The 17,215-nt window shown below is 45.3% G+C and overlaps 1 protein-coding gene across 1 annotated transcript in view; it reads right to left on the reverse strand.

Annotated features, from left to right (window-relative positions):
- The window catches only part of ZRANB3 (zinc finger RANBP2-type containing 3), a gene marked incomplete in the record, with an annotated part of 393,324 nt that overhangs the window by 205,124 nt on the left and 170,985 nt on the right, over positions 1–17,215 (reverse strand). Inside the window, 1 exon segment of the mRNA XM_077447813.1 lies at positions 10,299–10,470. Coding sequence (XP_077303939.1) covers positions 10,299–10,470 — 172 coding nt within the window.

Below are 17,215 nucleotides of genomic sequence, written 5' to 3' on the forward strand. Positions count from 1 at the left end.
TGGAGTTTTTTTTATTTTTTGCTAAATGAACAAATAAAAGACCAAAATTTTGGAGAAAAAAAAACAAAAACAAATCTTTTTTCATGGTTTGAACATTTTGCAAACAGGTAATTATTCTCCATCACCGATGGACACTTGTAGGCGGCACTAATAGGTGACACTGATGAGGGGGCACAGATTGACAGCACTGGTGGGCACAGTTGGAACTGCACTGACAATCAGAACCCTGATTATCAGTCTACATGTCCATTTTACACAAGCCATTTGTCTCTCTTCTCCTCACACTGTCAGCGTGAGGAAGGAGTAATGTTAACTGACTTCTTCAGTTAACTTCTTCCAGTTTTCAACTGAAAATGGACTCAGCTGCTCACATGCTAAAGAGATGCTGATTCACCTTAATCTGTTTACAGCTGTGTCCGGATCAACACTACGATCACAGAGCGTGTTGCCTGTGCCCTGCAGGAGCTGTGATCAGGGGAGGCTGTCATATGACTGCCTCCCAAAACTAGCCGGCTGCGCTGTAGCTGTCAGTTAGCTATAGCACGATTGGCAAGTGGTTAAAGGAGAAGTAAGGCCAAAGCTCTTTTGGCCCTGCTTCAAATGGACATCACAGTTGTGCAACTTTGTTCTGCACTCCTGTGACCTGTATTCAGCCAACAGGGTGCTAAAGTCTGCTATCGGCTGATGTCCCTCAGCTGGTCCAGGCGCTGAAGAAATCCAGATTTTAATGTTGGGATCCCCAGATGCCTGGAACAGCAGCTGGCTAAACCTCTCAGCACACTGCTGGGAGACAGAGCCATATGTGCCGGTCGGGGGGGGAGAGAGAGGGGGGGTGGGAGAGAGGAGGGGGGGAGAGAGAGGGGAGGAGGAGAGAGAGGGGAGGAGGAGAGAGAGGGGAGGAGGAGAGAGAGGGGGTGGAGAGAGAGAGGGGGGGTGGAGAGAGAGGGGGGTGGAGAGAGAGGGGGTGGAGAGAGAGGAGGAGAGGGGGGCGAGAGAGAGGAGAGAGGGAGAGGGGGGGGGGAGAGAGGGGGAGGGGGGGGGAGAGAGGGGGGAGAGAGAGGGAGGGGGGGGGGGGAGAGAGGGGGGAGAGAGGGGAGAGAGAGAGGGGAGAGAGAGAGGGGGAGAGAGAGGGGGGGAGAGAGAGGGGGGGGAGAGGGGGGGGGAGGGGGGGGGAGAGGGGGGGGAGAGGGGGGGGGGGAGAGGCGGGGGGAGAGGGGGGAGAGAGAGGGGGGGAGGGAGAGAGGGGGGGGGGGGAGGGGAGGGGGAGGGGAGGAGAGGGGGGGAGGACTGAAATTTGTTATAAATGATACAAGATACAAACTCGGGATGCCGGAATTCCGGCCGCCCGAACATATCGACCGAAAATGGTGTTTTCGGCAAATTGCCGAAGGAAAATCTTGCCGATAATGGGGTCGGAAATGGGGGCGGGGCCTGTGTGGGGCTCCGCCCCTGGTGCCGCCCATTGCACGGGTGTTTTCCTGGCTTGTCCCAGTCCTCTGTCCTCCCTCCTCCTTTCCTCCCGCCCGACAGTGCGGTGATCTCCGTGTGTCACGGAGCTGTGCATTGAATTGTCTGGGCGGCTGCAGTACAATGTACCGCCTCCTGTGACAGACGGTACACTGATCCAATGGCGGGACATTGAATCAGCGTGACGTGATTACAGGAGGCGGGACATTGTTACTCCAGGCAATTCAATGCACAGCTCCCTGATACACGGAGATCACCGCACAGATCCGGGCATGGGTGAGGCTGCATTTAGACACTGGCAAGCTGCATGAGGGGGAAAGAGTGTGCCCAGGGCAAGAGTGTGCCCAGGGCAAGAGTGTGCCCAGGGCAAGAGTGTGCCCAGGGCAAGCATTTCAGAGTTTTGTCTGCAGCTAAATCAAGTTTTTTGTGCCCACAGTGCTGCTGCATCCAAAAGTCATTTGTTTGCCTCTGAGACTATCTACCTCTGGCCACTTGTGTGAATGGAGCCATGCTATATAAACCAGGTTACAGGACAAAGGCTGTACTCACTTTATTGACCATATAAAAAAAAATAATCTTGATTTTGACCCAGCTAGGTTTTTATCGCCATGTGATAGAATGGGGAAGGGTTAAGTTATTGCTAGTAGAGTAACGATATCAGCATTCCCAATAGAAGTTTCTTGGAACAGAACCAGGTAGCTTGCTTGGGGCCAGTTCACACCAGATGCAGTTCCGTGTGCTTTTTTTTTTTGCACAAAATGCATGTAGTGTTTTCCATGTATTCCAATGGCTCTAGTTCACACCATGCAGTCAGTTTCCGCACCGGAAACTGACTGCATGGTGTGAACTAAAGCCATTGGAATACATGGAAAACACTGTGCATGTATTTTTATCAGGCAGGCTGCATCTGAGGGGAACTGGTGAGGCTGCTTTGATCTCCTGTACCATGCCTGCAGTCTCTGACCAGCTCCTGTACCATGTCCCCAGTCTCTGATCTTCTCCTGTACCATGTCCTGCAGTCTCTGACCATCTCCTGTACCATGCCTGCAGTCTCTGACCATCTCCTGTACCATGCCTGACGTCCCTGACCATCTCCTGTACCATGCCTGCAGTCTCTGACCATCTCCTGTACCATGGCTGCAGTCTCTGACCATCTCCTGTACCATGGCTGCAGTCTCTGACCATCTCCTGTACCATGCCTGCAGTCTCTGACCATCTCCTGTACCATGCCTGCAGTCTCTGACCATCTCCTGTACCATGCCTGCAGTCTCTGACCATCTCCTGTACCATGCCTGCAGTCTCTGACCATCTCCTGTACCATGCCCGCAGTCTCTGACCATCTCCTGTACCATGCCTGCAGTCTGACCATCTCCTGTACCATGCCTGCAGTCTCTGACCATCTCCTGTATCATGCCTGCAGTCTCTGACCATCTCCTGTATCATGCCTGCAGTCTCTGACCATCTCCTGTATCATGCCTGCAGTCTCTGACCATCTCCTGTAATATGTCCCCAGTCTCTGACCATCTGCTGTATGAAAATATTTTTTAAAAACAGTCATTTTCGGTATCGGTGCCGTTTCGGTATCGGTTTTCGGCCTAGTGTATTTTTCATTTTCGGTATCGGTTTCGGCACCAAAAAACCCATTCGGTGCACCCCTACTTTCAACCATTCTGTAAAATACCTTTTGGTGGATCTTTGCTGAGGCCTTGCGAAAAATGATCTGGTGTATGGCCAGTTATATTCCTTCGATTAAATCAATCTGTCCTGTCCATTGTTATTTTTTGTTGTTTGTTTTACAACAGAAATTATGGATCATGAACACTAAGAACATAATGAAGCAGAATGAAGCTCCATGGCACAGCACAGAAAGGATCTTTCCACAAGAGTACAGCTGCAGTCCCCCAACAGCAAATCTATAATCGATTTATATTAGAATGCACCAGTCCAAACCTTTAAATTAAATGAAGTTGTGGCATATTGGATAGTCACAAGACTGGTGACATTCAGCAGTCCAAATAAGTTCAGCATTTATGTCAGAGTAAAGTAGAACTAAAAGCAAAATAATTTTTCCATTTCTGGCAGAATAAGTAGAGGTTCCAAAGCTTTGGTTTTATTTTTACTTTTTGCCATCTGCGTCCCATTGGGGAGAATTTTCCTTCCCTTCCTGTCCCATAGTCAAAACAGGAAGTGAGAGGATATCCTTTCAAAGTGAGGGAATCCCGGGTTGTCACTAGAATTAGTGTCCCCCATCAGAATGTATATCTGTTCTGGTAACAAACCAACATTTGTGATTTTCTTTCACTTTCTGTGATAATGATAAACAGGACAAATAGGAAAATGATGCTGCCTAACGGGGGCACAGACGGCAATAAAAACTAGACAGGGGTTCTAATCCCTCTAACTCTATCCAAAACTAAGAAATGCCTTTAGTTATACATTAAAAGAGAAATTCAAGATATTAAAAAAAAAAATTAAAAGCATTTATACTAACCTAGGTAGATGCAGCATTCATCCAATGATGCATCTGTCCCCTGCTGACTCTGCAGTGATAACCGCTGATCACTCAGTTCTCACCTTCCACTCTGATCAGAGCCGTGACTGTCAGTCAGCGGATCTCTGCTCTCCCCTCCAGCGCTCACTGGAGAACTGGGCTGTCAAGGGGTTGGGAGCAGCTGGCTCAGGCTCCCAGCAGATCACTGAGCCAGGTGCCAAACCAGCCTTCTGGACAGACATATGGTTGGGATCTTTTCAGAGCCTGGACCAGCTCAGTGACTTCAGGACGCTTGCAGCTAAAAATGGGTGCAGAACCAACTGAACTCCTGTGATCTATAGGAGAAGTATGGCTAAAATAACTTTGGCCATACTGCTGTTTTAAAGGATAGATTCACCTTTAGTAACTTGTTACACCCCTATGTGAGGTCTAACATGCAAGATGTTGCTATGCAGCAGCCCTCCCTTCATCCCAGACACCCTCCTATGACAGCAGATGGGGTTTCCTCTACCCCGAGGCTGCTGTTACATTTAAAATCAGGGATCTGTGAATGGAAAAACTACAAGTCCCATCTGACACCGTGGCAGCCGACTTGTAGTTCTCAAGTGTGCTGATCAGCTCGGTCGTATTTTATTCACTCTTTCTGCAGGCTCTGAAACTGATGGCCTGAACAGAGGTGTGAGCACAAAAACTGTAGGCAGGGCTCGCAGGAGGCTGAGACGCATGCGATCCACACTTATCATGGGTGCAATGCTTTGCAGGCTCAAGAGAAAAAAATAAATAAAAACGTCCTTTTTTTTTTTTATTCAAAAACATTAGTTATTCCTTTGAAAAGGTGAACTTACTCATTAATGAATTAGCCTTAAGAGCAATTAAATCTTAAAGTGGAACTTAACCTTAAATAAATAAAAAACAAACAAAAAAACACAGACTGTTTTTATTGAACAAGAGACATATGTCTCTTTGGCAAAAAAACACCCCACAAACCTGCTTGTAGTCGTCTATTGAACGTGCACTGTTACTCATGAGGAGCTCAGTGTGCATTCCAGACACAATGACGTCATCCCCCGCCAGCCAATCAAGAGGCTGAAAACCTGGAACCCAAAAGTAGCTCAGGAAGAAAATGACAGTGGCCAATGAGGGATCTAACCATCGCATGACAGGAAGGTGGAGGTATCTTACAGAGTTTATTTCCACTTTATCCAGCTGTTATAGTGAATGTGGAAGAACTTTGGTTGCATAAAGAAATGCTGTGTGATTCTACAGAAAATTCATTCTCTGCCATTATCGCCTGTCAGCCCCTTCCCTGCCAGCAGACCAATTTATGGGTGTTTGTTCAAGGGGAGCTATAGTACGCCCATCCCTTCTGCTGTGACCTTGTACTCCTTTACTCCCAGAAACGTATACAATGGATACTGTTCTGTGCTTTCACACATAAAAACTCCCTGACACTTGTGTGGACAATGAGAGCATGCTCATACGAGACTGGTGTTTGATACCTGCAGATGCGGGTTTAGATGCCTGAGTTCTTACATTTGACAGCACTACATTCAGAGAGAATCGGAGAATTTGGAACAGTATCCTTTTATGAGTTGCTGGTGTGAAAAGGGGCGCCCATATTCTTGTGTGTGACTGACAGCGTATACAGACAAGTTCCCCGCAGTACACAGGCAGAGCTCGGCATTCTTTCAATTCCGCTGCTGTGAGAGCGCTTGTATCCTAGCAGTTTGTGCTGTCAATCAAAACTAATTAGATATTCATCTCCTTGAATGCAGTGTGGCCCCTTGTACCGGGTTTTACAGCCGTTCAAGAAGCAGCTCACCGCCTTTCTTTTTATCAAGGCAAAATAAATGACAGCCAAAGCAGGGAAAATTCCAGAGCTGATATAGCAGAGGTTAAGTTGCACATCAATGAAGTCTTACCAACTCCTAGCTCAGATATCTTAAAGTGTATGTTACCCCAACATTTTATATTCCTGATATGTGTCTCTTGTACCATGTACTTGTATTAAAATATATCCTGTTCTCTTTACATTGTTTCCTTTGTGTGAAATCTCTGGTGATGCTACCCGCCTTTTTGATCACCTTGTGTCACTAGGCATAGAAGTACATCCCCAGTGTGCTCAGTTTTCTGGCTGTGCTGGGAACACAGCCTGCCTGTCCTCCAATAGCCAAGACTTGTGCTTACTCACCCCTTACACACCTCTGAACTAGTAAGATCAGTGTATTGCTCTCTCTGCATCCTAACACCCAACCCCACCTCCCCAAGCTCCTCATGCAGCTGATAACAGGGTTCATGTGCTCACTTATATAAAAAGTGAAAAGGGTATTTATAATGCGTATATACACGCACGCGCACACACACGCGCACGCACGCACACGCGCACGTAATCCTGCACTTCTGGGTAGCAGGCGTGAATTTGATTATAGGATATAGGTGTTTATACACAGCGGCAACCAGTCAGCGAGTACCATGGACTCTTGTCTGCCAGTGTTTGGTCACATTTTACTACCCGCTGGAGTGCACATTTGTGACGTCGCCATATGCGTTCCAACACTGTTGTAAGACCACTTTGCCACAGGGCCCCACACACACACACAAATCTTTTGCCTTGCATTTCTATTTTAATACAAGATAAGGATTCACATATATTTTATGGTTTGGGAAACTTGTCGTCATTATGCAATCCCAACCCTAATCTATTTGTAAACACTCAACCCCCCCCCCACCCCCACCCCCCTTCATAGCTAAAGGATAAGTTCACCTTTTGAAATAAATAAATTCACTTTTTTGCTAGTAAAAAAAAAAATGTGCATTTATTATTTTTTTATAAGGAGCCTGCAAAGCATTGCACCCATGATCAGCAGATCACAGGTGCAACCTCAGGATCCTGTAGACCCTCAGGATAGCGGTCAGTTGGCAGTTATCCGAGAGCAGGAAGATCAATTGACTTTGAGAATGCACACTAGTGCCCTTGTAGTCCTCTTTGAGAACTACAAGCTGTCAGCCGCAATGGCTGGTAATACTTGCAGGCATTCATTCACAGGAAATTGTGAATGAATGACGCGGCTGTGTGGGTGGAGCCACGCACGGCCACACTGTTTTCAAATTGTGACAGAGGGTGCGGCAAGAAGATCCCCTACCAGCTGTCACAGGGAGGGGGGATCAGAGGGGAGAGGACACAGATGCTAGAACATGTTACACGTTTCACCCTAAAAACAGGTGGAACATGTAACATGTTCCAAAGCTAAATTTATCCTAATTCTGAGCCCGGAGGAAGAACTACCTATCGCATCTCCTTCCCCCATCCACCCACCCCTCTCTTTTCCCCACTTCCTATTAAGATCTCCCGTTTCCCCTCCCATAAACCTTCTGTCTCACCTTTTATCCCTAGCTGGTATTAGAAATTGAGAGCCTGCATTCTCTGGACACCTTTGTAGGAGAATACCCTGCTTTGAACAACAGGGATCACCCTGTAAAGCCCACTCTGTTGGTCTCTCTTGCTTGTTTCTGGCATACTACTGTTGTTACTTGGCCCCTGCGTGGACAACGGTTTTGTTATCTCAACTCTTGAAAACCAATATAAAATCCACTATTTGTGCACATCTATGTCCCCTTTTTGCCCCTACTGACCATTACCAAAAAGCCACTTTTTCCTCATAGCTTACACTAACCCAAATCTTTTGTTTGGGGGACCACACAACGCTTTACAATTCTGCCATTTCTTCCCATATGACACTGAATTTCGGCTCCGTGACAACTTTCTTATTTTCCATACACTAAAACATTGTATGAACATATCTGCCTAAAGTCCCCAGGGTCACCTAAGCTTATATCGATACTGTATTCCATTCTGAATAATAGGGGTCCCACGTTCTCCACTTTTGTAAGCGGTAGGCTGGAATCGAGAACTTTTAGCCCCTCACTACTGAAGCAAATCCTGGGCTAAACATAGCTAAATGTTTGCTCAACAACTCCATCTTGGAAAATGCCTATAAAGACTTCTTCTGGTGGTATTGGGTCCCTGCTTGGATTGCTCAAGCCAACCCTAACCATTCTGACAAATGTTTCACAAGTCGTGGTTTGCATGGAGACGTAATCCAGATATGGTGGTCTTGTCCTAAAATCAGGGCCTTCTGGTCTAGGATTTTTAAGTTGCTTCAAACTCTATTTTCTCAAATCATTCCCAAGTGTGCAAGAATGGCCCTTCGCCCAATCTTGGGTCTTTTCTCTTACCAGCAGAAACTAGCAACCTATCTACTCCTCGCAGTAAAACAATAACTAGGGCTTGGAAAAAGTCTGTGTCCCCTTTTTAGAAGTTAAAAACCACATAAACCTAATGCTACTGGTGAACAAGAGAATGTGCAGTATGCTTCATGATTCAGAGTCAAAACTTATCAAAGTTTGGGAACCGTGGCTCAATTATGCCCTCCTTAAACCTCATTCTTTCTCCCCGTCCTTTCTTCCTAGCCATTTCTGATTGTTCTTTCACTACTAATCTTTTTAGCATTGTTTAGTCCTTATATTGATTCATTAAGTCTCACAGTTTTTACACAATGAAATGTTTTTAACAGTTAGTGTCCATGAAGGCTTTTCTTTTGAATGAATGAATGAATGAAATACTTGTATAGCGCACAATGCGAACTGAATCGTGTGTCCTCAAACTGTTCTTATTTATTGTTGTCCCTACGTGGGCAATTCAGTTGTTACTTCCTGCCTACAAATTAATAACAAGAATGGAACAGAAAACCAACACAAATATTGAAACATAAAGCAGTGTGGTCAAAACAGCGGTGAGGAGGGGATTGGGGTACACCACTGACCACAAACACTAACCAGCCAGGTGACCTAGAAAATAGGACCAACTAACACATGCAATTTATAACCTGGGGTACTGCAGGAACTGAAGAAAGGGTTAGAAAGATATTTTTTTTTTTTATTGGAATTAAAGTTCAGGCAGGCTCTTAAATGCAGAAGATGCATGCAATGTCTCTTCTGCAATAAAATAAACTTACCTGCTGCTCACAGCACATCTGCACTGTGTAAGCGCAGATCAGTTTGCATTTTGGCACAGCACCTGTGTGCCGGGATGACTGTGCATATGCAGTGGTGAATTCATAACACACTGGCCTATAAAGACGACTGCAGCCAGGCACCCAGGAGAAGCCCTGTAGAAGATGCTGGTGAAGGAGAGGTATTGCAGAGTCTAGCGATTGAGTGAGGGAGAGTGTGGCGATTTTTGATCACAACCTGCTCCCACTTCCACAATCCTCGCCTAGGTTAAGATAACATCCATTGCCCAAAGCCCTTCTTCCTCCGACAGCCTCCTGGGACACATCATATGTCCCAGGAGGCTGCAGGACCATTCACAAATGGCTGCATAAGCTCATTCACTTGCAGTGGGAAGCCAGTTGTGGTTCCTCAGAAAGCCACAGCTGGCTTCAGCATCCAAGGTGTTGGCAACCTGCAGCAGTAAGAACTACTGGCTGCGGGAAGACAGAGATGGACCCCAGAGAGCGCCTGGCTGTGGGAAGACAGCAATGGACCGCAGGGAACGACCAGCCCAGGGAAGACAGCGATGGACCGCAGGGAACGACCGGCTCTGGGAAGACAGCGATGGACCGTAGGGAACGACCGGCTCTGGGAAGACAGCGATGGACCGCAGGGAACGACCGGCTCTGGGAAGACAGCGATGGACCGCAGGGAACGACCGGCTCTGGGAAGACAGCAATGGACCACAGGGAACGACCGGCTCTGGGTAGACAGCGATGGACCACAGGGAACGACCGGCTCTGGGAAGACCGCAATGGACCCCAGGGAATGACCGGCTCTGGGAAGACAGCAATAGACCCCAGAGAACACCTGGCTCTGGGAAGACAGTGATGGACCCCAGAGAACGCCTGGCTGTGGGAAGACTGCGATGGACCCCAGGGAACGGCCAGCTCTGGGAAGACTGCGATGGACCCCAGGGAACGACCGGGCTCTGGGAAGACAGCGATGGACCTCAGGGAACCACTGGCTGTGGGACTACAGTGCTGGACCACAGGCACTGCTAAGTATCAGATGTCAGCAGTTACAGTATTTGTTTTAAAAAAAAAAAATCCTCTTTGATAGGTCTTTATATAGCTCAAGATACTCTTTAAGTTGTACAGTTTGGAACAGTAAAGTTTGGGGCAGGCGTTAAATGTTAGGGAATAGTATATGATGGATTTTCTTTCATCATTCTTATTTGGTGCCCAAAACCCTACTTTAAAACCTACCAGCATACACAGCTGAATGACACAGCAAGCAAATTTTTATGGCTCCTACTGAGATTCAACACATTTCATTTATAACCCACCTTTGCTACGTCTTTCGGGAGGTCGAACGGGATACGCTGTCTGATTTTAGGTGGAAGCTGGGTTAAAACCTCGCTCTTTAATCGCCTGATCATGATGCCGCTTAATCGTTGGTGTAAGTCCTCTAAATTTGAGGCTCCTCGGTAATCCCACTGAGTCCTGTTGCCGAAGTACCTTGGGGAAATTTGCGGGAAAAAAAAAAAAAAAACACTTAATACCCTGCACCACCGTGAAAAGACACGTTAAACACTTGTCTCTAGCTTTAGGGCCCCTGGAATGTACTAGAGAGCCATTGATGCAGCTCTCGATGACATCGAAAGCATTAATTGATCTCAGAGTGCCCGGGCACCTGTTATAATGCATTGCCTAAACACCAGACATATCTGTGTTTGTTGAACGCAGGATTAAGTTCCCGCAGACCGCTTTGATCTCTTGTTGAAAAAGCTCTGAGCAGACTGGAGTCATCAACAGCCCATGGAATTCAATTACATTTAGTTAAAGAACATTTTTAGCAAAATTAGGGTCTATAGAGAGCGAGAGCTGGAATGCTCCATGCAAGGCATTAACGCCTGTTTAATGCAGAGCCCTAGATACATGCATTAAGGGGAGCCGCAGAGACCTGTCCTCAGGCAGGATTTTCACCAGTTTACATAAATTCAGGAGAAGACCTTTAAGTAGGGGCAGAAAAACACAAACTTTTTTACTTTCCCAGAGCTAACACTTTCATTTGTTTACCGTTATCTATTCAAAGTCCAGAATAATTTAGTGATTTGACTCAGAGCAATGAAAATAATTGAGTTCGTAAATAGAGTTTATTAACTTCATTGCCACGATATGCCTGTAAAGGCTTTTAAAGGGGGATTGGCACCAGGAAAATGATACAGTACCTGAACCTCTAGGCAAACATTTATAAATGAGAGCTGTGCATTCATTAAAGCTTAACAATGGGATAAACATGTTTTATTTTATTTTTTTAAATACAAGTATTTTTCTCGAATCTTGGTATGCTCTGTGTATTTCTTCCAGATCTGTGTAGTAATACATTGCCAGACTCTCTCTGTACAGGAGCTTCCTGTAATAAAGACCGGACACTGCTGCTCACTCCTTGTGCAGGGTGACTGGTCTGGTCTCCGCCCCTTCCTGTAGTTTTCTCGCAGACAGTCTGTAGTGAGTGGAACTGTTTGACACAGATCAGACCCCGCTTCAGCCTCTCACCTTGCCATTTTCTACAATGTTCGTGTCTGAGCACTCAGGGGGGTGCTTCCTTCTGCCTGCAGTAGACTGAACACATCCTCTCAAGGGAGAGATTGGGATACCAGGGTCAGTGCCCGAAGCTGTGCTTTAAATATAGCAAAATAACTGATAAAGTGGAGTGTGCGTGTTCTCCCTGTGCATGCATGAGTTGCCTCCAGGTACTCCCAGACAGGCTCGTAGGTTAATCAGATCCTGTCTAAATTGGCCCTAGTATATTTATGAATGTGTGTTAGGGACCTTAGGTTGAAAGCTCCTTGAGGGTAGGGACTGATGTGAATGTACAATGTATATGTAAAGCGCTGCATAAAATTGACAGTGATATACAAGTACCTGAAATAATAATAAATAATAAAGATATACAGTTGTGCGCAAAAGCTTGCATACCCTGCCAGAAACCATGAAATGTTGGCATTGCTATTCAAAACGTTCCCTTACCTTGTTACGCAGGTCTTTTGAAAAGTTATTTTCTGCTCAGTATCAGTGGCTCAGTATCTAGCCTTCTCAGTGCATGCACGTGGGAGATAACTTTTTGATTGACTATTTATACACAGACACCAATTGCAATTTAAAAAGCCACCGATGTGGGAATTTAACCTTTAATGGCCATTTTAACATGTGTGTGTCACCTTCTGTGTCTGTACCAAGGTAAAACATTCCAGGGTATGTAAACTTTTGATCAGACCTATTTAGGCGGTTTCTGTTATCATTAAGATTTAAAAAGGAGTCAAAAAACTATGTGATAATAAGTGGCTTCATATGATCACTATCCCTAAAGAAAAGATAGTTTTGTGGCATTATCAGACATAGTTTCAATATCAAGGCCAGAATGTCACGATTTCTGACTGAGGATGCAAACCTTTGAGCACAACTGTAGGTTTTAACCTGGAAGTCCAGGAAAAAATATAATTTATTTATTACACTCTGTATGGAGGAGTTATGTCCAACGATGGTAAATCTTGAATGCTGCTGTTTAGTGTAAAAATGCGACTGTCATTCTAGCTCTGGCACAGTGTGCTGTTCGTGTTTGCGCAGTCTCCCCCTGCTATTCACAAAAAGCCTTGTATTCTGTTCTCTTAAGCACTTCACGCAAATCGCAGTGTCGGTACTTTGACGCTAAACACCGCTGTTAGGGCAGCAGCAAGCTGCCATAATACCGATATTTCAAAAACGCCGTTCGGTTCGCTTTATGATAAAAGGGGTCTCTGCGGCTGATTTGCTTACCGGAGCCGTCACTTCCAGCCAATACTCTTCAAGGGGGAAAAAAATTTTTTTTATTTATTTTACACAAAAAGACAAATTCTTTTTTTATGGCATTTTAGTGTAAAACCTGAGGTCTTTTTACCCCCAGAACCCACATTTAAAGAGGAGCTGCACAAAAAAAAAAAATATTAAAAGCCAGCAGCTACTAATATTGCAGCTGCTGACTTTTAATAATATCACACTTAGCTGTCCCAGGTTCCAGCGATGTCGGCGGCAGATGACGAGCGATCGCTCGTCTCGCTGCAGCCACCGCCGCCATCCTCTGTCAGGGAATCGGGAAGTGAAGCAAGAGGGCTTCACTGCCCGGTACCCTACTGCGCATGCGCGAGTCGCGCTGCGCTGGTTCCCCGCTGTGTCTCTGGGAACTTTGTGTTTCCCAGAACACAACGGGGGGCGGAGCCATGCGGCGGTGGGCGGAGCCATGCGGCGGTCTGGCCGGAAGTGGGTGCAGTTACCTGGATTATCCAGGTAACTGCACCCCCCTCCCCCCCGAAAGGTGCCGATTGTGGCACCGGAGGGGGGGAGGGATAATACTAGCGGAACGTCCCCTTTAGGGTGAAGAACCGCTTTAAGTGGTCCTGTCATGCTTTTTTCTATTACAGGGGATGTTTACATTTCTTGTAATAGGAATAAAAGTGACCCAAATGTTTGTTTGTTTGTTGTTTTTTTTTTAAATACAGTGGAAAAACAAAAATTTAAATAAATAAGAATTTTTAAAGCGCCCCATCACGCCGAGCTCGTACACAGAAGCGAACGCATACGCAAGTCATGCCCGCATATGAAAGGGTGTTCAAACAGGTATCGTCGCGATTGTTAGAGCAAGAGCAATAATTCTAGCACTAGACCTTCTCTGTAACTCAAAACTGGTAACCTATAGAAATTTTTAAGCGTTGCCATTGGAAATTTTTAAGTGCTCAAGTTTGACGCCATTCTACCAGCGGGTGCAATTTTGAAGCCTGACATGTTGGGTATCAATTTACTCTGCGTAACCTTATCTTTCACAATAAAGAAAAAAATTGAGCTAACTTTACTACTGTCTTATTTTTTAATTACAAAAAAGTGCATTTTCCCAAACAAACTGCGCTTGTAAGATACGACGAGACAAATGCAATGACCACCATTTTATTCTCCAGGGTGTCTGAAAAAAAAAATAATGCTTGGGGGTTCTAAGTAAATTTCGAGCAACAAAAAAAAAAATTATTTTAACTTGTAAACAACAAGTCTCAAAAAGAGTCTCGGGGCTGAAGTGGTTAATACCAGGCATTGTGAATAGACGAGGGGAGAGGAGAGGCATGTTAAAAAAATAAAAAAAAAAAAGATCTCCCATCATCCATTTATAGACTTTTTGTTAAAGTGGAACTTTAGTCAGAAAATTATGTCCTGCTAGATCACTTCAGGCTGGCCCCTTTTGCAGGTATATTATTGTAAAACATTAAATACAAGTGCTTATACTGTTTAAAATCCAATAATACACAGTCTCACCCTGCTCTGCACATGCTCAGTAGTTCTCTATTTTTAGGTACTGTGCTGAAAAGGGCCGATCTGCTGATAGCCTAAAGATTTACTGCTGTTCAGGGGCTCTGGACATGAGTAAAATGTCAGCCCCCAGCAAGAAGAAACAAAAACAATGCTGGAGGCAACATACGGCACACACTCATTTTGGTGGCATAATTATTATTGTGGAATGTACGTTTCTTGCTAAAGTACATTCTTTTTATCATGTTGTTGTGGGTAATGTTCCGCTTTAATGGAGGAAGGGAGAGTGAAAGACAAGATTCCCAGCACTGTACCAAAGCACCAGAAGAAGAGCACTGACTCTAATATCAGGCATCCGTGAAGATGTCATTTTTTTACACTACACAGCAGCGTTCAAGACATAGGATTACCATCATTAATGGCAACTCGTCGGAAGCCATTTTGGTCTAATTTAGAAATACAAGCAAGACCCTATTATAATTTCCTGCAGGAGGCAGCACGGAAACTAGAGCTGTTTGCATGGAAATGTACTTGGCGGCATATACTTTGTTCCATCCTTTTTTATTTTCATGCTTCAACTCTTTGTACTCCAAGTAACAAATCTAATCTAATCAAACCCAAACAAGTAAACAGCAGGGTGTTCTTATCCTAAATTGTTTTACAGCAGCTTTAAAGTGAGAATAAAGTTGAAGGGGAACAAAGCTCTGTGTTGGGAGGGATGAGAAAATAACCTATAAAGGACTTTACAATAAACAAATTAATAACTATAAATTGGCAAAAAAAAAAAACTACCCTATGCTTAGATTAAAAAGCAATATTAGTCAGGCAAGTCGTAGATGATTCAATTTTCTTTCCTCCCACCATGGGTGCAAGTAAAGAAAATCTCTCGATTCCCCCATCAACACAGTACCGTATTTTTACGTGTATAAGACGCTACTTTATCCTTAAATTGTTAGACTGAAATTCGAGCAGCATCTTATACACGGTCAGTCAGCCTGGGAGAGAGCCGTGCAGGTGCGTAGATTGTCATAGCTTGTGAACGACTTAATCAAATCACGAGCCATAGGTTAGTGACGTCAGATGGAGGTAGAGGCGGAGAGTGCGCAGATACGATCCAGTTCGGTGTGGAGACTACGCAGATGCAGAGAGCGGAGCGTTTTGAGCCCAAGATGTCACAGAATAATAAAAGTAAGAGACTGACTTATTCCGCAAAATTTAAACTGAGTGTAGTTAGCTATGCAAAAGAGCATGGGAATAGAGCTGCAGAGAGACAGTTGACTGTGACTCAGAAGACAGCAGTGATGCAAAAGAAGTTGAAGAAATTCTGTCTGGAACTAGTGATGAAGAAAAGAACATTGATGCAACAGAGGTTGAATAAAGTGATATGATGCATAATATACTGGTATGTAAACGTTAATTACTAAATAAAACTGTGTTCTGTCTTACCTGTTTAAAATATGGATTTCTTAATTCTGGGTTGCAAAAGTGGGGGGCGTCTTATACATGGGGGCGTCTTATACACGGAAAAATACGGTAAGTGTTGATGGGGAAATCCCTCCCACAGCGCTATTTTGTGTTCTGCCGGTGGGGAGCCTTCCCTGTTGGCAGAACACAATTACTGTTAGTGGCTATAGCCACTGGCAGTAATGGCATGTAAAAAAATCTGATAGGCTGGTTGTACCCAAGTCGATTGATGGATCCGCTTGGACACTACCAACCTGCCGATAGAGAGATTGATTCTTGGCCGGACCCTGCTGAAATGGCCAAGATTTGATTCCTCTATGGCTGGCTGAAGTGAGCTACTAAATCGCATCTGACCACTTCAGCCAACATTCTGAAGATATCGCAGCAGTCAATTTGACAGACGGCCTTACGACAAAGACCACTTTAAAGATCAGCCTCTAGAACCAACCAACCCTTACACAAACACACACACAAAACACCCCCCCCCCCCCCCCCCAACACAGCATCAGTGAAAAACGAGCATATAAAAACGTAAGGATGTCTGTGGTCTCTATGGGGGTCGCTGTGAAATCCGGAGCTATATCCCGAGGAGCGTCACATGTGGGCGTGTCAGATGACGCATTTCAAAGCCTCCGCTTTTTCTGTTTAGAATCTGTATTTTTTTTTTTTTTTTTTTGAGTTAACAAACGCTTTAACCTAAACATTAGCAGCTCATCTATAAGCCAGATTACACTAAGCAGAAAAGTTCAGAAGAAAAAGGGAAGGCTTTGAAAGGTGTCATCTGACACGCCCACAGGTCACTTACGGTTCACGGACTCCTCTGAGTGCATTCCACGCTGGTGCATACGCCGCTGAACAGGAACCAGGTTAGTCCTGTATAGCACCCTACCGATTCACCTGCTGCAGCCAGCTGGGACGCTCCTCAAGATATAGAGCTCAGAGTCACCCCCATAGAGACCACGGACATCCTTACCTTATATGCTTGTAAAACAAAGCCAATTGGCTACTCACACAGCATCAGTAAGAAACGAGCATATAAAGTAAGGATGTCCGTGGTCTCTATGGGGGTCACTGTGAAATCCAGAGCTATATCCTGAGGAGCGTCTCAGTGGGCTACAGCAGGTGAATCAGCAGGGTGATGTACAGGATCAACCTGGTTCCTGCTTAGCGGTGTGTGCACCAGTGTGGAACACACTCAGAGGAGTCCGTGAACCAGAAGTGAAGTGTGGGCGTGTCAGATGACGCATTTCAAAGCCTCCGCTTTTTCTTCTTATCTTGGAGATCTGAACATACACAGTGTGCTATGCCAGCCGGCAGTGACGAATTTAAGATTTTATTAGTACAATAATAGCGGCCAGAGGCAGGGCCAGGCCGGGGACAGACAGAGAGCAGAGCAGGGCAGCCTATCACGGAGGGAGGCACTTTGACCACGGTGATCAGGGCGGAGCAGCCTTGGTTATCGTGG

Source organism: Lithobates pipiens, unplaced genomic scaffold (genome assembly GCF_037356315.1).
Source record: "Lithobates pipiens isolate NorthernLeopardFrog02 unplaced genomic scaffold, aLitPip1_a1.2 Scaffold_22, whole genome shotgun sequence".
NCBI lineage: Eukaryota > Metazoa > Chordata > Amphibia > Anura > Ranidae > Lithobates > Lithobates pipiens.